The sequence below is a fragment of the Onychostruthus taczanowskii genome, unplaced genomic scaffold, assembly GCF_017590055.1.
Source record: "Onychostruthus taczanowskii isolate IOZ18803 unplaced genomic scaffold, ASM1759005v1 scaffold10, whole genome shotgun sequence".
NCBI lineage: Eukaryota > Metazoa > Chordata > Aves > Passeriformes > Passeridae > Onychostruthus > Onychostruthus taczanowskii.
Window position 1 is genome coordinate 16,166,882 of NW_024496526.1, and position 20,111 is coordinate 16,186,992.

General features: G+C 43.7%; 1 protein-coding gene across 1 annotated transcript in view; it reads left to right on the plus strand.

The window, feature by feature from the left end:
- KIF5C (kinesin family member 5C) overlaps positions 1-20,111 on the plus strand; it is a 69,424-nt gene that overhangs the window by 43,409 nt on the left and 5,904 nt on the right. Inside the window, exons 11-23 of the mRNA XM_041407255.1 lie at positions 167-315; positions 3,000-3,175; positions 4,515-4,583; positions 8,041-8,247; positions 9,082-9,228; positions 11,486-11,674; positions 14,206-14,323; positions 14,883-14,959; positions 15,953-16,062; positions 16,863-16,964; positions 17,540-17,600; positions 17,929-18,000; positions 18,510-18,614. Of these exons, the coding sequence (XP_041263189.1) occupies positions 167-315; positions 3,000-3,175; positions 4,515-4,583; positions 8,041-8,247; positions 9,082-9,228; positions 11,486-11,674; positions 14,206-14,323; positions 14,883-14,959; positions 15,953-16,062; positions 16,863-16,964; positions 17,540-17,600; positions 17,929-18,000; positions 18,510-18,614 (1,582 nt within the window). The remainder of the gene's footprint in view (positions 1-166; positions 316-2,999; positions 3,176-4,514; positions 4,584-8,040; positions 8,248-9,081; positions 9,229-11,485; positions 11,675-14,205; positions 14,324-14,882; positions 14,960-15,952; positions 16,063-16,862; positions 16,965-17,539; positions 17,601-17,928; positions 18,001-18,509; positions 18,615-20,111) is intronic.

Here is a 20,111-nt window from a genome sequence, read left to right on the forward strand (position 1 = left end):
CTCCTCTCCTTCCTTTTCTCCTTTCCCTCCCCACCCTGGACACTTCCAGGGATGGGGAATCCACAGTTTCCCCACTCATTCCCCTCTGTATGATGGAAAAATTCCCGATCCCCACGGTTCACTGGGATAAAAACCCCAAAGCAGCTGCCCTGGGATTTGTTTGCAGGGCCAAGACCATCAAGAACACGGTGTCTGTGAACCTGGAGCTGACAGCAGAGGAGTGGAAGAAGAAGTATGAGAAGGAGAAGGACAAAAACAAGAGTTTAAAGAATGTTATCCAGCACCTGGAGCTGGAGCTGAACAGGTGGAGGAATGGTAGGTGCCAAAAATTGGGAGCTGGACGTGTCTGTGTTGAATTCTTGCCCTCAATCACAATTTTTGTTAATTGTGTCTGGCCACTAAATCTAAATTCACATTACAACTCACACTTCATAATAATGAAAAGTGAAGAAGCAAAAACCAGGCAAAGCAGCAGCCATGGGAGAAACCAGTGAAAATGCCAAAATTGGTGATTTCAGGGTAGAGCACAAAGGAGGAATCACTAAAGTTAATAGTGTTAATGATAGTAATAAGAAAAGGGGAAAATGTCATTATATTTGGCGTTTTTTTTTAACAACTCTGCTCCTCAGGCATGAGAATCATTGTGCTTTAAGGTAATTGGACCTTGGGTTTGGGGATTTTTTTATAATTGAATTTCACATTAGAATAATTAATTAGTCCTTTAGTACAATGACAGGGAGTGGCATCTGCTTAGAAGAATCACCATTTGTCTGCTCCTGTGGCTTCTAAATGAAGTTTTTTGTTGAGATCAGCCAATTTGCTGATTAGAAAAGTGGGGAATTGCTGTTCAGGGTAGGTTGTAACATCAGCTATAGGATGGTACAGGAGGCAGAATATGGATACACACAAATGAAAGAATTTTTATTGAAAGCCAAATTTTAAAAATGTAATTCAGTCTGGAACGCTGGCAGACAATTTTAGCAAACAACCTTAGTTTGAATTGTTTATTCCACATTTTAAAAATCAACCAGCAACAAAAAAAACCCCAATCCAAAGCCTATTTTTTTTTTTTTTTTTTACAAAAGCCTGGATGGATCCTTTTGTTTAAATATCCTCCTCCCCTCCCTGGGTGCTGCTGTTACCCAGCAATGCATTAAAAGATTATTGATTTCTTGTCTGACCTTGTGCACTCCCATCCTCAGGAAGGATGGAGGCTTTTTACAGAGGGAACTGTCCCTGCAATCCCATCTTGGATAACATTCCACCAGCACAGCTGATTCCAGGAATTAGGGACTTATTCTGCAAAAGAAAAGGGTGGCAGGGAATGGGTGAGCTGAGCATTTCAGCTTCCAGGTGCCCAATTTTTCTGTGTTTTACAGGCAGGAGGTTCTCGTCCAATGAATGAGAAATTAAACATCACTTTTGGGAATGTTTAATCCCAAAATGCTGATCCTGGTGGATCCTCCACAGCCTGAGGAGCATTCTAACCAAACCCACCTTTCCTTCCCTGCTCCAGCAGCAAAAAATCAATTCCCATTTCCCTCATTAATAATAGAAAATACCATCAAGCCTTCAGAAATAGGGCAGAAAATCTTTGGAGTCAAGTACCTTGATGGAATTGATGCTGCTTGATTTCAAATTCCACTTTTTCCATGGTTTAAGGAAAAACCTTAAACCATGGGAAAAAAAAAATCACCTGCTTAGTTGGCTGTGCTGTTTCTTGCCCTTTTTGTTTTGCTCTGGGGCCTCACTCAGCCTCTCTGGGCTTTGATCTATTGGTCCTGTTGACCTGTTCCCCTGCCAGTGAGATAAATTGGCAAGTGGAATGGCAGGTAAAGCTTTCAGGAGCTAAAATATTGGAGTTTTTTTCCTGGAAAAGGAGAAAACCTTTACCCTTCCCACCTCCTGAGCAATGGGTCTTCCCCAGCCTCTGGTGAGGGTGGATTTAATTTCTGCAATGAGCAGCTCACCCATCCCTCATCTCTGAGCCTGTAATTGTAGCCCAGGGCTGTTCCTGAAGGAAATGTTCCTTGGGGACAGGGATTTTGTAGGGAATGTGTCTGTGCACAGGCAACCTCTGGAAGCTGGTGTTTCTGCTGGAATTAGCAAGGTAAAAGTTGAATATTGTTTTAAACACCGCTGTGCTGGTCCATCTTGGAGCTGGAAATCCCTGAAGGAAGAGATATTTAAATGTCAGCTGATTTTAGGCTGGAATTTGGGAGGTTTCCCACTTTTTTATACCTCTGTTAATCCATGGAGCTAATCCTGACTATCAAGGGAGTGAGAGTCAGGAGTTCTGTGCTTTCAGTGTTCCACCTGCTGCTGGATTTTGTGGGATCATCAAGGTTGGAAAAGACATCACAGGTCCTTGTGGTACCTTGAGAGGCTGCCCTGGAGCAGAGGCTGGACAGAGTTCCAGAATAAAGCAGGGATTGATTCAAGGATCTCCTCCATGGATGCACCTTGGGCAGCACAAGAGCCCAGCCAGGGCTGCACTCAGGATGAACCCAAATGGTCCCAAAATGCACGAGCGCTCCCGGGGTCTCTCCCTGGGATCAGCTCTGCTCCATGTGCACATTGCAGTTCAGTGTCCAATTCCAGCTGAGGCCCTGCACTCCCATCCTGCTTGTTTTTCTCTCTGCAGCCCACGGGGTTTGTGCTCCTGGGCTGAGATTTGGATCATTTGTCCTTGGTGCCCAGCTGGAGCAGGAATTGTTTTGTGTCCCTGCTCTGTGCAGAGAGCTCAGCAAGCCTTAATGTGAAGCTCAGAACTGCACACTGAAGCAGCACAGAGTCTGAAACACAGAAAAGCTGAACCTGAGGCATCACATAAGAGTTTGCATTTCCATGGGATCATCACCCTCACGAGGGTGGCCACCTCCCCACACCTTTTCCTTGTCATTTGTATCCCTGGAGTGGCACAAAGCCCTTCCTTGACCAGGAATGCCCATCCTGGAGAATCCCTGGATTTGGGATTTTCATGAGCTGTGTCCCTGCAGGAGAAGCTGTGCCAGAGGAGGAGCAGATCAGTGCCAAGGACCAGAAGAACCTGGAGCCCTGTGACAACACCCCAATTATTGATAACATCACCCCCGTGGTCGCCAGCATCTCCACAGAGGAGAAGCAGAAATACGATGAGGAGATCGCCAGTCTCTACAGGCAGCTGGATGATAAGGTGGGAATGTTGGATTCCAGGTGGGAATGTTGGATTCCAGGTGGGAAGGTTGGATTCCAGTTGGGAAGGTTGGATTCCAGGTGGCAATGGACAATTATCACCAAGATTTTTTTGTATTTTTACTCCATTTCTTCTGTTTGTGTATTTTTGCTCTATTTCTTTTTTTTTTGCTCTGTTCGTGTATTTTTGCTTCTGTTTCTATTGGGAACTGGAAAACGTTGGAAAATTCCAAATACTGCATAAAAGCAGATCCTGTCAGCTCTCCACCCCTTTCCCTGTGCAGACAGTGTTTGAGAGCATTCACCAGGAAATCAGAGCAAAGTTTTCTGATAGTTTTAAGTCCAGGCTTTCCCTTTTCTTCAGTGATTTGTGTAAAAATCCCCCAGCAAACTGTAATGTCATCTTGGAGTCACCAGGGCAAAAAAAATCATAGATTTTAAAGGAAAATCCATCCCCTTTTGTTTGTGTGGTTGGAGCTGCAAACACAGCCCAGAGGGTTCATTTATTTGTTTATTTCTTTGCACAGCTTGAGGGACATCAGTGGCACTTAAAGCTCTCAGCAATTCCCTTCTCCAGCCATTAAGAGCTTTGGCTTGTGGGAAGATGAAAAGTGGGGGGAAAAAAGGCCAGAAAAAGCCCATTCACCACCTGGATGAGAGCAGCAAAAAAAAAAAGGCAGCTCTCATCATGAATCAATACTCAATTTTAAAATTGAATTGTAATTAGCAGGAAAAAAAAGCAGAAAGAAGCCCAGTGTGTCCTTGCCTGTTAATATTGAGGTTTGGCTGTTTGTGGACACAGAAGAATTGTGATTAAACCTGAATTTTGGTCTCCCTGCACAGTCTGGTGGTATTGAAAAGAGCAGTTTTCTGTGTGAAATGACAGCTTTTCTCTCATTGCAATCTCCAGCTTTCCCATATTGATCAGGAAAAGGAAAAAAAATTCAGTCATTCTTTCACTTTCCTCATCAAAAGCAGCAAAACCCAGTAAATTATTCTGGAAGGAGCTAGCAGCAGGTTTGAGTTTTTCCCTAGAAAACTTGGGAAGCATAATTTGACACAGGACTGTAGGAAGTTAGAAGATATTTGATCGCAAACACAGGGATCCCAAACCCAAAATATCATAATTTATACCAGTGTTGACAGCTTTTACAGCAGAGCTCTGTGTATATATATATTTTTAATGGTATATTTATGTCTATTTATTTTTCTCTCCCCTCACACCACTCAAACATACACAAAGTTTTATTCCCCTTTCTTTCCTAGAAAGAGGAAATAAAAAGTGATCAAATGAGAGCTGTGAAAAGAAATTAAAGATCTCCACCCCTGTTTCATTGCAGGATGATGAAATCAACCAGCAGAGCCAGCTGGCTGAAAAATTAAAGCAGCAAATGTTGGATCAAGAGGAGGTAAGAAACTAAAATAAATAAACCTACCTAAAAAAAATCCCTTTACGTTTTGCTCCTGAGCCCCTCGTTTAATGATTCTGTCCCAGCTGTTCATATTAACTGGCTAAAATTCAAGTGGAAAAGGTGTCAGCCAGGCTTAAACTTGAAATTTCATAATATTCTCATTAAGCCTTGATAAAAGTCCTTGAAATAACAGTCCCTCCTGCTGGGAAGTGATGCTGGAGGTCCAAGGTGGGAGTGGGGCCAGGATTTTTCACTCCAAATGTGATTTTTGATGTGGCTGTGCCCATTCAGGTTTCCAGGCAAGATGGACTACAGGCAGTTAGAGATTTCCTGATATTAAATTGCTAATTATCATTATTTTGGCAATTAGAGACAGCAATCTGTGAGATGGAAAAACCTGATAATTGGTGCTGCCCCAGATTTGCTGTAAAATCTTGGATTGCTCACTTCAAGCATTTGATTGCATCGTTCCTGTCCCTAAAATGAGTTTTTGTTGGGTTTAGGATGGAGAACGTGAGCACTGAACTCAGTCATTCCCTTCTGTGAGGAGTTCTGAGGATGCAAAAGGAGGCAATAACACCAAATTCCCCAAATGTTGCTGTGATATTTCTCAGGAATTGCTTTTATCGTGTATCCAGGCCCTCAGCAAGGGTTTCCAAGGTGTTATTAGAGAAAAAAAAACCTGTTTATGAAAATATCTGGTATTCATCACTCAGGGTTCACCTGCCCCCTCTGGGGAATTGTCCTGGATGGGGAATCTCCAGCTGTATTATTTTATTTTATTTCATTTTAATTTAAGATGAAGCTCCTCATTCTCTTGTCACAGCTTGATTTGATTTTGTTTGTCCTGCACTGCACAATGCTGTCTGTGGTTACATTATAATAATAACAATAATAATAATAACAATAATAATAATAATACTGCACTTAAAGTGCACAATAATAACGCACTTTAAGTGCATTATTATTACATATTTGTAATAATATATTATAATATATACATATTCTATTAATGTGCAATATTTGTTATTATATAATAACAGTAATATATGTTATTTTATTATATAATACATTACTGTATTATAATATTATAATATAAATAATATTATTTTATTATATAATAATACACTACTGTATTATAATATACAATATAATATAATTATAATGTATTATCATTATAGAATAATATATTATTGCATTATAATATATTATTATAATAATTTATTTCCTGATGTGCATTATGAGTTTATTGGTGCCACCTCACTTCTCCCCTCTTTTTCACATCCCTTTTCTCACCTGAGGCTGATTTTCCCCCACAGCTGTGCCTTGGTTTTGGGGTGATGTGCATCCCTTTTGTTTGGGAGCAGAATTATTCCTCACCCTCCCTGTTCCAGTGCCACCTCTGGAAGATCAATCAGGTTTTCAGTGCCCATTTTCCTTTTTTTTTTTTTTTGCACATTCCTAGTCCAGCTTTGCTAAATTCCAAAATCTCTGCAGCTGGTGCTGTCCAGAGCCTTTTTTTCTGCCTGGTCCCAGCTCTTGTGCAGCCCTTACCTGGGGAGGAGAAGGTGATATTTTATTATTCAAGGTGGTTTTCCCCACATCAGCTGTCCCTGCTCTCCCCTGGAGATGTGATGAGCTCCTGATCCACCTCACTCTGCTCCCCCTAATTAACCAGCCATTATTTCTGCTTGATGAAGCCTGCAGGTTAATTACAAACCCGAGGCCTGCTGCAGGTGAGGCTGATTTTGGGGGTTTTTTTGTGCCTTTTCACCTCTGGCTGCTGCTTCAGGTGGGTGTTTTGGGGGATTCTGGACATTCCATCCCCAGCTGGAACAGATCCGTGGAGGGCTGCAGCCGTGGGCCTTTCCCCTTTGCTCACAGCTCACCTTTACTATGTTTTCTTGGTGGTTTTTGAAAACCTTGCTCCATTTTTCCACACAATATCAGCCACAATCTCCTTGTTTATGCTGCAGGTGATGCTCAGCACTCCTTGAAGGCACGGCGACGTTCAGGCAGAAAATTTCTGAAGTAAATGTAAATAATAGCTCCATCTGTGTTTAGCAGGAAGATGATTTGAAGCTATTTTGTTGGTTAAATATTTACATGCCATCTGGCTCTAGCAATCCAATGGCTTTTTCCATAACGTGAGTGCACTTCTGAGGCTGCAGCATTACCAGGGAGATAAATAAATTTCCTTTACATCTGAGTCCTCTCTGGGCACGTGCCAGCCTCCAGAGCTGCCTGCCTGCTTTCCTATTTTCCACAAGCACTCTGAGCCAAAAAAAAAAAAGCCATTTCTTTTGGGACATTCTGCTTTTTGGGTGGTCTGCTTGAGAAAAGTGGTTTTTTTTGTTTTTTTTTGCTGGGGGTCTCACTCAGCTGCTGCGTGGGCAGATCAGGAGAAATCTACCCAGAACACTTCAGCAGGGAAGGTTTTATTCCACTGTCTGCAATATTATACCAACCCATAATCCATATTTCTTGGGAGGAAGTGAATTCTGTGAATGAATGCCCAAACTTTGCTGTGAGGATGAGCATGAGGCCCTCCCACATCTCCTGCACTGGTTTTATCTCATGTAATTCCCTATCTGATGTTTTTATGCCATGTCAAGGCCTGGTTTTGTTATTATTCTTGAAAGTGCAGTATTAGCAATAAATGTTAGGTGTCACTTTTATTTATTTCCACATCACCCTGCAGTGCAGGGCTGCTGGTGGGGCTGGGGTTGTGCTGAGGACTCCACAGCTGAATTTTCAAAGCTTTAACATCTCACTGAGCATTGCTTCAAGGACAAGGGACAGTGACCTCCCACAATCACTGAAACCTCAGCAGCAAGCAAACAGTACATTTAAGAAGTTTTCCAGCTTGGAAGCACTCACTAAAGTGTGTGTGGGTGAAGTCAGTATTTTCTTCTGAGATTAATATTTTCCCTCAGCAAACAGTAGCAGATAATCTGTCCTCAGCATCATCCTTCAGATGATAACTGAGAATAATCATCTTAGGTTTGCTTATCAAACTATTTCTGAGAAGCCACGAGGTCTTTGAGGCTGCCTCAGAGAGCTCTTTTCCCCCAGCTCAGCTCAGAGCCCTGAGCCTCTGGTGGAACATTTGACTTTGTGGGATTTTTTTTTTGGTCTGCGCTGCAGCACTGGATTGAGGGCAGAAAACGTCTTTGGAGCTCTGAAGCTGCTTAAAGTCAGTTTCTCTGCCTCAGTCTTGGGTCATAATAGGATTTGATGAAGATTTTTCTCATTGAAGTTCTGAGCTTTTTTTTTGTGCTTCCTTCAAATGCTTTTATGCTGGAACTGCTGCTGTTTCCAGGATTTCTCCCCTCCTGCACGCACGATTTGTTCTCGCTCTTTTTTCCCCTCTTTGCCTGTTTTTCTCCCTTTCAACATTGCCTTTTGAAGGAGTTTTTGGGTCACTTAATGCTGCTGTGATATTCCTCCCCAGCTTTTGGCCTCCACGAGGAGGGATTATGAGAAGATCCAGGAGGAGCTGACCCGACTCCAGATCGAGAACGAGGCGGCCAAGGATGAAGTGAAGGAGGTGCTCCAAGCCCTGGAAGAGCTGGCTGTCAATTACGACCAGAAATCCCAGGAGGTGGAGGACAAAACGAGGACCAACGAGCAGCTGGCAGATGAGCTGGCACAGAAGAGTGTAAGAGCAACTTGTTCCTCCTCTTGGCCCTCTCCTTGCACCCTAAATATTCCCAAAGGGCTTCCCAAAAACCTGCTGGTGTCACCCTCTCTTCCCTGTCTTAATTCAACAACGAAATTAAGGGAATTCAGAAGCTGCTCTGTGGAAGTTGGTGGCAGATTGTGGCTCTTGCAGCAAAGGACTGGATGTGAGAAGTGGCCATCCTGTGTTTTGGATATTTAAAAGCTGTATTTTGCCAAGAGAGCTGTGAAAATCTGCCTCATGCAAATGGCAGCGTTTTGTGGTTTTCTGGACTCTGTGCTGTGGAGCTGGGATTTTACAGAGAGCCAGGGATCTCAAGGAAGGAATCAAGAAAAAAAGAAAAAACTTAATCGGCTTTTTCAGCTCTGATGTGTCCTGATCTTAAGCAAAAAATGGGATCTGAGGAAAATCAAGATTGGTTTAATAGCTTAAAACATCCTTTTCCCTTAATTCATTACACCAACTTAAGGAGCTGTTGTTAACAGATCTGTTTCATTAAAGACTTTGTTATCTCCCCCAGTAAACCAGATTACCACAAAATCCATTGCAAAAAATTGAATTTTCTATCCCTCTCTACCTATTTCTCTGTGATTAACCTCCTTTGATGTATTATGCAAATCAGATTCTTAGCGGATTCGCTACATTTAATAGATCTAAAGTAGCCTTTGGTGGCAAGTGACTTGTGAAAGTGGATTATGCCAAGGTGGAACTGGATGTGTCACTACATTGTGCCAGCAGGCACGAGGAAAATACCCCATGAAAACTGCCCAGCCTGCAGCGGGGAGGGTAATTCTTGTTTTTGAACCTTTCCAGAGTGCCCTGACAGCGACCCAGAGGGAGCTGGGCCAGTTGCAGGAGCTCAGCAACCACCAGAAGAAGAGAGCCACTGAAATCCTGAACCTGCTGCTGAAGGATCTGGGGGAGATCGGGGGAATCATCGGCACCAACGACGTGAAAACCGTGCGTGAGCTTTGTGCTTTGTGCTTTTCCAGCTCCTCCTGCAGGGAAACACCCCAGCAAAGCAGGGAGTTCCACAGGGGCTTGCCTTGGAAGGGACTTAAAGCTCTCCTGGTTCCAAATCCCCCTGCGTGGGACAGGGACACCTTCCCCTATCCCAGGCTGCTCCAGCCTGGCCTTAGGCACTGCCAGGGATCCATCACAGATGTGGAATATGTGGATCGAGTAGTCCTTGTCCCAGGACATTCTGTGTAAATCCTGGCTGAGCACACAGGGGGACACTGCAGAGCTCTTTGTCTGGCTGGGAGTGATGCCTTGTAAAGGCTGACCTAGAACAGAGACCAGACAGAGCTACAGCATAAAGCAGGGATTGATTCAAGGATCTCCTCCATGGATGCACCTTGGGCAGCACAAGAGCCCAGCCAGGGCTGCACCCAGGATGAACCCAAATGGTCCCAAAATGCACGAGCGCTCCCGGGGTCTCTCCCTGGGATCAGCTCTGCTCCATGTGCACATTGCAGTTCAGTGTCCAATTCCAGCTCAGCCCCTGCACTCCCATCCTGCTTGTTTTTCTCTCTGCAGCCCACGGGATTTGTGCTCCTGGCCTGAGATTTGGATCATTTGTCCTTGGTGCCCAGCTGGAGCAGGAATTGTTTTGTGTCCCTGCTCTGTGCAGAGAGCTCAGCAAGCCTTAATGTGAAGCTCAGAACTGCACACTGAAGCAGCACAGAGTCTGAAACACAGAAAAGCTGAACCTGAGGAATTAGGAGAGGCTCAGTGTCTGGGCTCACAACTCTCACAATTATTCCCAGCTCAGTTTTTGGGGCCAGAGCCCACCTGGGAGTCACTGAACTGGTTAATGGGAGGTCTGAATTCCCCCCAAAACAACACACACGTAGCCCAACTCATTCCCTAGCTGGCATGACCTGGAATTCCCAGAATAGGAAAATACTGGTTTCTGAGGTGGCCGGTTTTTAATCTGAATTTTGGTGCACATTTTGGTCAGCCCTGCTTTGAGGTTTGCCTTTGTGTGGCTCTGTGTGGTTTGGGGATACAGTAGAGGAGGTGGCTGCTCACTTTGTCACATTTGTAGAAGAACAAAATGATGGTTTCAGAGAAAATATTTGTATGGCCATCGCTAAATGGCAGAGATGGAAACTTTCCATGGCCTGGAAAAATCTCCTTGGTGGTGTTAATGCCATCCTTGTCTGTTTAAAACCACATGAAAAATAGCAGTGGTTCAAAGTGGCTATGTTCATTTTTGAGATATATGAAAATTCCTTGCAATACGTTTTTTAGTTCACTTTTTGTTGATGTCCTGCCAAGGCTCTCAGGTCAGCAGCAGCTCCAGCCTGTCCTGCTGCAGAGGACACAATCCCTGCTGTCCCTGTGGTGCTGCAGCCTGCAGCCTTTGGAGATGTCACAGCAGCCTCTGGTGGCCGTAGGAGCAGGGATGGGAGAGGGAATCTTTGCAAATGGAGGCAGAGGCAGTTTGGTACAAGTTTTTGTAGGAGCTGAGATGTCAGCACTTCAGGGGACAGCTGCCAGTGGAAATCAGGCCAGACTGAGGAGCGCTTAGAGAATAATTTCAAATTTGTTGGCAATTAGCATCTTCTCCAAGTGTGTCTAATCTCAGAGCAGACTGAAATTTTGGAAGAAGTGTATTTTTTCAGGATTTTTGGGAGAAGAAGCAGCACATGTTCCCTTCCCCTTGGCAGTGCTGGGAAGAAAGGGGAGGCAGATGAAGTTGAGCTGTGTTACTGCTCAGGGAGAACCTGCACAGCTCCTCAGTGGAATATCCACAGCTGGGGGGGACCCACAGGATTGTGGATCCAGTTCGTGGTCCTGCACAGACACCCCAAAATCCCACCCTGGGCATCCTTGGAGTGCTGTCCAAACCCTCCTGGAGCTCTGGGGCCATGCCCATTCCCTGGGGAGCCTGGGCAGTGCCAGCACCCTTTGGGGGAAGAACCTTTCCCTGATCTCCATCCTAATGCCTGGGTATGATATCCCTTCACACAAATGTGAAATATACAAGCTAAATAAAAATAAAATACACAAGATAAAAGGACAAATCAAACCAAAAATTCTGAAGGAAGCTATCTCCTTAATTAATAAGCATTCATTGCTTTGTGAAAAGATCCCAATTCTGATTTTTTTTTTGTCCTCCAAACATGAGTTTTAAGCTTTCAGAAGTAACTTATGCTCTCCTCCCCTGCTCCAAACTCTCTCTCTAAAATGACCCTGGCCTGATCATCAGTTGGCAGATGTGAACGGCGTGATCGAGGAGGAGTTCACCATGGCCAGGCTCTACATCAGCAAGATGAAGTCGGAGGTGAAGTCTCTGGTGAACCGCAGCAAGCAGCTGGAGAGCGCCCAGATGGACTCCAACAGGAAGATGAACGCCAGCGAGAGGGAGCTGGCGGCCTGCCAGCTCCTCATCTCCCAGGTGGGTCTGCCCCTGCCTCCTCCAGGCCCTGGTGGCCCTGCCAGCCTCCTTCCCCATGGAATGTGTGTGCCAGGAGTCAGAAATTCTGTGGAGAACAGCAGTGTGGCCCCGTGGGTGTTTTGTTGTCTGCTCTCTCTTCTCTTTTTCCTCCCTGTTCGTAGTTGGGACTGAGACGACACAAAGCGACACGCTCCGTTTTCAGAAGGCTTCAAACTGCTTTTATTATATATATTTTATTGTTGATATTTTATGTGTGCTTTTTATACATTCTCACAAACCTGCTAAGTTTACTCCTTGGTCACGAGAGACAAACTAAGTGCTCACTGGAATAGGCAGCTGCAGGTTTCTCTTATTTATCCTTCTTTCTTTCTTGGTTTCTATGTCAATGACCTTGGTAGAAAATTCTTTCAGGGGTAAACACGGATCCTCTTGTCAGACTTCTCTGTGGCTCACAGAAGTTGCTGTAAAACCTCTTCCACACCTCCCTGTTCTGGTTTAGGGCAAATTTGGGAGAAAAACTCCAAAGGGGTTCCTCTAGAATGTAGATTTAAGTGGTCCCTCCCCCAAGTGGTTTGGGAAAAGGTTTCCTTGTAGAAAAGTGGAAAAAACCTCTTTATTTAACAAGCAAAGCATTGACCAGCACAAAAAAAATGAACAATATTAAACAATAAAACCTCTTGCTGCTCCAAAAGAGATGACAAACTCAGAAAAGTCCCCTTGGTGGGCTGTAGCTCGGCCCGCTCAGTCTCTTATCAGAAAATGTCATGGCCCTGCTGGGCCACAGGTGAGAGCTGCCGCTGATCTTCTGGTGTTCATCCAGAGCAGGTTTAAACAGGTCCAAACAACCACAGTCCAGGGAACTTGTCTGCCTCAGCTAGCTAAAAACTAACTAAAAGCAAAGGAGAGCTCTGTCCTGCCGTCTGTCCGTGCTGCAGACAATGCAGGAATGTGGAGGAGCGAGTGCAGTGGCTGAAAACAAAATCCGTGCTTCTTCTCTCCCCTCCTTCGCTCTTAAGAACCAGCCTTAAAGGGGCAAAACTTATTTCTGGGCTGAACAGACAAATGGGGATACAAGAATCATGAAGTCATCCCAGGCCACTCCCCCTCAGCGTTTTTGAGCACATCCTGAGGTTTTGTCCTGAGCTCTGGCAAGGTCATGTCCTGCTGTGTTTGGTGGAATAGCACTGAAATTCCTCCCTGGAGTGGTTTCCTCACCAGCAGTTTGTTGATCTCGACGGTCTTTTCCACCCTGGTTCATTCTGTGGGTCAATAATTTGTGTCTTGGATCACTTTAAAACATCACTGACTGTGTTTTACACAAGCCAAACCTTTGGGGAGCTCCCTGGACCTGCTCTGTGGGTATGCTGTCGAGAAAACGAGGCAGTGAGCTACAAAATACCATGGAAAACTTTCTGGGATAGAAATCCAGGCTTAGGAGGTTCTGAGTGGGTGACAGGGATGGCTGTGGAGAGGGGCTGAGAGCTCTGACACCCTCACCTACATGGAAATGGACATGGGAAGGGAAAAACATGATCCAGTTTCATTCCCTAGCAGTTATCCTAAGCAAACCTGGAGCAGGGAGAGCCCCTTTTCCTTCAGCAGGGTGTCTTTGTTAAGTTCTACTCAATCTTTTTAATTAAGATGCAATAATCCAGACTATCTTAATTTTTATCCTCAAATGGGATCCAGCTCTCTATGTCACAGGTGCAGCTGTGCAAGTATTTCCTGGGTGAATAAACAGGGGAAATAAGAGAGGATTGGTGTAAAATCAGTGGCATTTGTGGCCAAGCCCTGTGTTTTCATGGGGTACTTTTTGCAAGAAAATGAATCAAAATTGTAGTATGTCTGTTGCTAAAAACATTTTAATCTCAAGCTGTGTCAAGGGAAATAGAGGTTGGATATTAGGAAAAAGTTTTTACAGAGTGATGAAGTTCTGGAATAGTTTGCCTGGGGGAGGTGGTGCAGTCACCATCCCTGGATGTGTTTAACAAAACCTGGATGTGGCACTGGGTGCCAGGTTTAGTTGAGGTGTCAGGGAACAGGTTGGACTCGATGATCTTGAAGGTCTCTTCCAACCTTGTGATTCTGTGTGTGTGATTTTGAGTGTTTTCACTACAAACTTTGCTGTTTTCTATTCACCCATTAGCCCTTCTAGTTCAAGGTTGTTGGCCACAACCAAACCATCAGGACGGCTGGGGAGAGTCCATCTGAGCTTTTGCAGGCTGAAGATCCCAAAGCCACCTCAAGGCTGGTGCTTTTAAAAAGCTGCTGCTGGTTTAACACCAGGAGCTTCCAGGAATGTTTTGGGATTGCTGCCTGAATTCCAAATTGAGCTACCAAGTGAAACTCTGAAAACACAGCCTGCTTTGGTCTCTTAGCTCCTTCCCAGCCATTCTGCTGGGAGTTCTCCCAGTCATCCCCTCTGGATGTGGAAATTCTCTGTTTCCTCCCCTTTGGGTGGGACGGCTGTCCTGAACTCCCAGGGCACGGCCGTGCTCCTCCCCTCTCACTGCTGTTCCTTGTCTTTGAAGCACGAAGCAAAGATCAAATCCCTGACAGACTACATGCAGAACATGGAGCAGAAGAGGAGGCAGCTGGAGGAGTCCCAGGACTCCCTCAACGAGGAGCTGGCCAAGTTGCGCGCTCAAGGTACAGCTCCGGGTCTCGGCATTCCTGTCTTGGGAGACTCAGTTTTGTGTCTTAATGATGAGAAAAACTGTGTAAACCCCCACACAGATCCTTTACCAAACAGCACCAATCAGTCTTGCTGAATGTTCTGTAAAATTCTGGATTTCTGTAAAATAAGGATGTGTCTAAATTCCAGTTGTGCCTCATTCCAAACAAAGCTGCTTCCCTCAGATGGGCACAAGTTGTGTCTTTCCCAGCTGACTTCATTTTTAAGGTTTGCTTGGCTTTCCCTGCCCAATTCAATGTGGAAAATGTGTAGGTATCAAAAGAAGCTCTTGTAGCTTTGCTAAGCTCCTAGGTTATATCAATTTATAACAGCCTTAAAATAATTCTGGATTTCTGCACAAGGAATTTTCCCTCTCTGAGGGAGCAGCAGGTGGGGACAAGACTTTTTATTTTTTCAAAATCTTTATCATCTCCTGTATTGTTAGAACAGAATCTTTATTCCATCTCCTGGAATAAATTAAATTTATTGAAAAATCTAAAATTTAAAATTAAAACTGTCTCCACCTTTAAACAGAAAAAATGCACGAAGTCAGCTTCAAGGACAAGGAGAAGGAGCACCTGACACGACTCCAGGATGCAGAGGAGATGAAGGTAGCTTGGCACAGTGGAAATTTTGAGGGAATTTCTTGGTGAGATTGTTCATTGGGGTGGAATTTTGTCTTCCTGTTCACATGGCCAAAAATTACATTGATTCACCTCTGTGTTACACTAATTTTTTGCTGCTGGAGCTCTGCTGAAAGTCAATTTGCTCAGTAGTGAATGAGGCTGGTGGGGTTAATATCATTTAGGTACTTATAAATTTGATTTTAAAAGAGGCTACTTCCCCAGTGTTTGGCTGGAATTCTGATTATCTCCTGGAAATAATAATAAAATATATAAACCTGTTTTCTGGTATTTTTCCTTTGGAATGCCAGGAAATGTTTGCAATAATGAGTTGTTCTGATGGGGTTGCACATTGCAGACAAGGAAAAATACAATTTTACAAGGACAGTGATAGAGGTTTGCCAGCTGCAGAACTTTTCCCTCCATCATAAAAATTTTAAGTGATGAAAGCAGTTGTAAAGTGATTAAAGCAGTTGTGATTAAAGTGCTTGTACCTTACAGCTCTGAGGAAAAAAGTAAAGTTTGTGTTAGCAGTCTAAAGACATAAATTGAGTTTTTCCTGTTGCTTGAGGCGTATTTACTCCTAGAGTTTAAATGTATAAATAACGATTTCGACAGCAGGGCTGTGGATAAACAATTCTCAGAGGTTTGGGTTTTATTTCTGTCACAGGTAGAGCTGTGCAAGTATTTCCTGGGTGAATAAACAGGGGAAATAAGAGAGGATTGGTGTAAAATCAGTGGCATTTGTGGGCAAGCCACAAATAGGTTTTCATGGGGTACTTTTTGAAAGAAAACGAGTCAAAGTTGTTGTACATCTGTTGCTAAAAATGTTGGATGAGCAGGCCCAGAGTTTAGTGGTGATCAAAGGAAATGCCAGGCAGATTCCTGACTGGATTTGGTCGCTGCTCTCAAAAGCAGAGGCTGGGTGAGAGGGAGCTGTGTGTCCCTGGGTTGCTCTGATTCCCTGCTCTGTGCTTGCAGAAGGCTCTGGAGCAGCAGATGGAGAGCCACAGGGAAGCCCACCAGAAGCAGCTGTCCAGGCTGAGGGATGAGATCGAAGAGAAGCAGAAAATAATCGACGAAATCAGGGAGTGAGTTCACCCTGCCCATCCCTCCTCTGGCCTGGGATGCTTTGGGCTCGGTTTTGTTAGGTTTGATTGATGCTTCTTTGCAAGTTCTGTCCTTACACGCAGCAGCCAACCCTGTAATTATTTTGCAGGGTGGATTACAGTGCCTAATTCTTTATTGGGGAGATTTAACAAGGCCATAAAAATTATAGAGTTTTAAAAAAAGGGTGATGTTGCACCTGCGGGTCAGGAGGTGAGAGGAGCTTGGGGCAGAGCAGGTTTTAAAGGATCATGGAATCATTTGGGCTGGAAAATCCTTTAAGGTCACTGAGTTCAGCCACCACTGAACCACACCCCCAGGAAGGTTTTGAGATTCTCACAGCAGCCAGTCCTGCCCCAGACCATCTGAGAGTCTGGGTGACCAACAGCTCCCATTTTCACTCATTTTTATATTTTTTTCCTCACACACCAGTGTGACTCTGTTATACTTTCCTCCTGTGTTCTTCTTTTTCTAAAATCTAGGTATTATTTTATCATATTTATTGTGTATGGCCAAAGATTTATTATAGGGAAATGAGGAAGGAAGGCAGAAAGATGCCAGCAACAATTTGGGTCCTCCTCTAAGGCAAACAAAAGAAACCACTGAATTTAGCTCTCCAATATTTTAAAATAATGTCCTCCAGGTTCTTTATGCTTCATTTCTTCCAGAGTTATTCAGTAGAGAGTTACAGCTTTACTTTTTCTCTGCCCAATCCCATTTTGTTGGTGGAGATTTTCCCTCCCTTCCTCCTAAGCTGGGCTGACTTTTCCTTTCATGTTTCCAGCATGAACCAGAAGCTGCAGCTGGAACAGGAGAAGCTGAGTGCTGATTATGATAAATTAAAAATTGAGGACCAGGAAAGAGAAATGAAATTGGAAAAGCTCATGTAAGTGCACAGTTTGGCATCCCTGAACCTCGTCATGTGTGGAAAATGTGTTAGGGAGAGGGATTTGTGTCAGAATATTCACACTGAAAATATAATTTTAGTAGCAAAGCCAGCAGGAACTACTAATAAATAATTACCAATTACTTTCTATTTTTATATCACAGGCTTTTCAATAGTGGCTTTGATCACTACCAAAAAGAGATCATTAGAGCTCTGATTTTATAAAATACCCCAGCAAGTCTTAAATCTCTCATTCCTTAATTCACAGCAAAACAAGCATGAAAGAAGTTGGGAGTTTTTGGTGGAGTTTTTTGACTTTTTTGGGGGTTTTAAATCAGATGTTTGAGTAAAAGCCTTTCCTGGAAATGAGAGAGAAAAATCCCATGTGTGGACACAAAGATGGAAGTGGTGACTCAGCCCTTCCAGGTGATAAAATTAGATATTTGGGGCAGTCAAAAGCATACTTAGAGATGTGCAATTTGCTGCCACCTGCAGATGTGCAGCTCCAGGTGGATGCTGTTGATTCTCCTCTGTTTATTGTGATTGATTTGTGTTCCCTGTTGTGATCTTTCCAGACTCCTTAATGATAAAAGGGAACAAGCAAGAGAAGACCTTAAAGGGCTGGAGGAAACAGTGGTAGGTCTTAATTACACTTCTTTCAGCTTTTCCCTCTATATCTGTACACCCTGGTGATATATATTTTAATTTTTGAGTAAACAGCTTTGAACTACCTAAATTAAAATTTTAAAAGGTTGCTTTTACCAGTTTTGGATAAATTGCTCTCTTCAGTGTGGTTTTGGGGCTGGGTGGGGTTTATTTTCTGCATTCAGAGTGAATCCTAGAGAGAAAATCTTTGCTCCTCTTACCAACTCAAATCCAAGGAGAACTTTTACACCAGAGCATCTCCTATGTCCTAGTCATTTGTGCTTTTCTAAAAATTATTGTTTTGTTATTTTTATTCCAGGCAAGGGAGCTTCAGACTCTTCACAATCTGCGCAAGCTGTTTGTCCAGGATCTTACCACCCGTGTTAAAAAAGTAAAACTCTGCTCTTTTAAACCCAAATCTTCTCTCTTTTTTTGCAGCATTCTTGTGATTTGCTGGAAGCCTTTAGTGCATGCATTTACAAAATGGGATAATGCCTTTTTTAGTAGCAGTGAGAAACAAGATTAAAGATGTTGTGATGTTTATCAGCTTTTATTTGGTTCTAAATTGATAAGGAAAATGTTGTTTAGTGAGGGGAATGAACTTATCCAGTGCAGTTCAGCTAAATTCCCAAAGATGATGAGCTTCAGAAATTATTTAGTATAACTTGATTTTCCTATTCAGGATTCCCCCACAATTGTTCAGTAAAAATAGCTTGGGGTGCTTTTTTTGTGTAAGATGAAATGCAGTTCCTAAATATCAAACAAAGACTTAAAATAATTTCTCTTAAATCTGGGGCTCTGTAAGACTTTTTTGCCTTTGGGGAGCTCAAATTTCCAAAGAGCTGAGCTTTCCCTTGAGTTTGTGCCTGGCTTTGCTGAGTGCTGCAATTTTGTGTGCAGAGTGTTGAACTGGATAGTGATGATGGAGGTGGAAGCGCGGCGCAGAAGCAGAAAATTTCCTTTCTTGAGAACAACCTGGAACAACTTACAAAGGTTCACAAACAGGTAAAGGCTCCCTTTCCCCTCCCTCCATCAAAAAATGCACTTTTTTAATATTTACAAGGGAAATTTTGGAAGGTAAGCGGTCTGAGGAAAAGATACCCACTAAACTCCTTGGAATTGGGAGCTAGAGCTGCTCTTCCCACTCCCTGTACTTTCAGAAATGTGGTAAATAAGGAAGTTTTTTTTCCTGTGAAAATAGATCTGTTTTGGCACGAGGAAATACATAAAAATAGCTGTTTTCTGGATGGATTGTGCAGCCCCAATTTGACTCCTGGCCTGAAGCTGCTCAGAGGCACCCTGGAGGTTGTTGGAGTGGATTCAACCAGCAGAGTTTTCAGTGAAAACAATGGAATTGGGGTTTTCTGTGCAGCTGAAGGGCTGGTGCCTCCCTGGGGTGCCAAGGTTGGTAATTTCTGGGCTGGTCCATTTGTGTGTCCTCCCTCCTTCATGGGATTCCAGTTTCATACAATCCCAGATCTGGAATTAAAGCCCATCCAGTCCTATCCACGTGGGAATCCAGTCCAGCCCATCCAGTCCCATGTCCCACAGCTTCCATTGTCCCAGGCTGCTCTGTCCAGCCTGGCCTTGGACACTTCCAGGGATCCAGGGGCAGCCCCAGCTTCTCTGGACAGCCTGTGCCAGGGCCTCCCCACTTCCCAGGAAAGGATTTCTCCCTAAAATCTCCTCTCCCACTACGCTGGAGCTGTGTCCTATTGTTAGGTGCACAACACAAATCACTAAAGCTGTTTTGATTTCTATTTCGAGCAGTGGCATAACAGTGAGCAGTGCACTCTCCTGAAGCTGTATTAGTGACCCACACTCCCAGATTTGCTTTAATTACTCCTGTGGAAGTGCCCAAAGAGCAGGAAGTGCTGGACTGTGACAAGTGTCTGCTAAGGTTTGGGGTTTTCAGATTCCCAGGGAACAGATGGTTTCAAGACCTACTTTCTAAATGTGGAAACTGGGACATGTTCAGAGTGGTTTTTCTTTTACCATTTTGCCTTTTTTTTTGCACTTGTTTCATGCATCTGCTGGGTTTCAAATGTGGATTTTTATAGCTCTCATTAGCGTGTATTTACTCAAAATCAACTTGGAATCCACATCTTGTACGAAACTTTCAGAGAAAAGTGACGTTGGACTTGATAGCATCCTGCTTGGATTTGAATCATAACTATTTCACACAACAAGGGTTCAGCACTTGCAGAAAAAGCACATTGTGACAATGTTTTTTTAGCTTGTTTGTGTTTTTCTCCAGCACTAAGCCTGGCCCAGCAGGTGTAAAATGCTCTGATTGTTAAACAAGTGTGAATGTCAGGACATGCTGTTGCTTTGCTGCATTATTAATGTGGTTGTTAATCCACTTTTCTCTCCAGAAAAGGGAGAGTCACTCCTTTGGAGCAGATTTCTGTTGATTTCCAGCAGTGGTGTAATCTGTTCAGTAGAAATTGTGCTGGATTTTCTGCCCAGATCAGTTTTGTGTTTATTAAAAATCAATCCTCT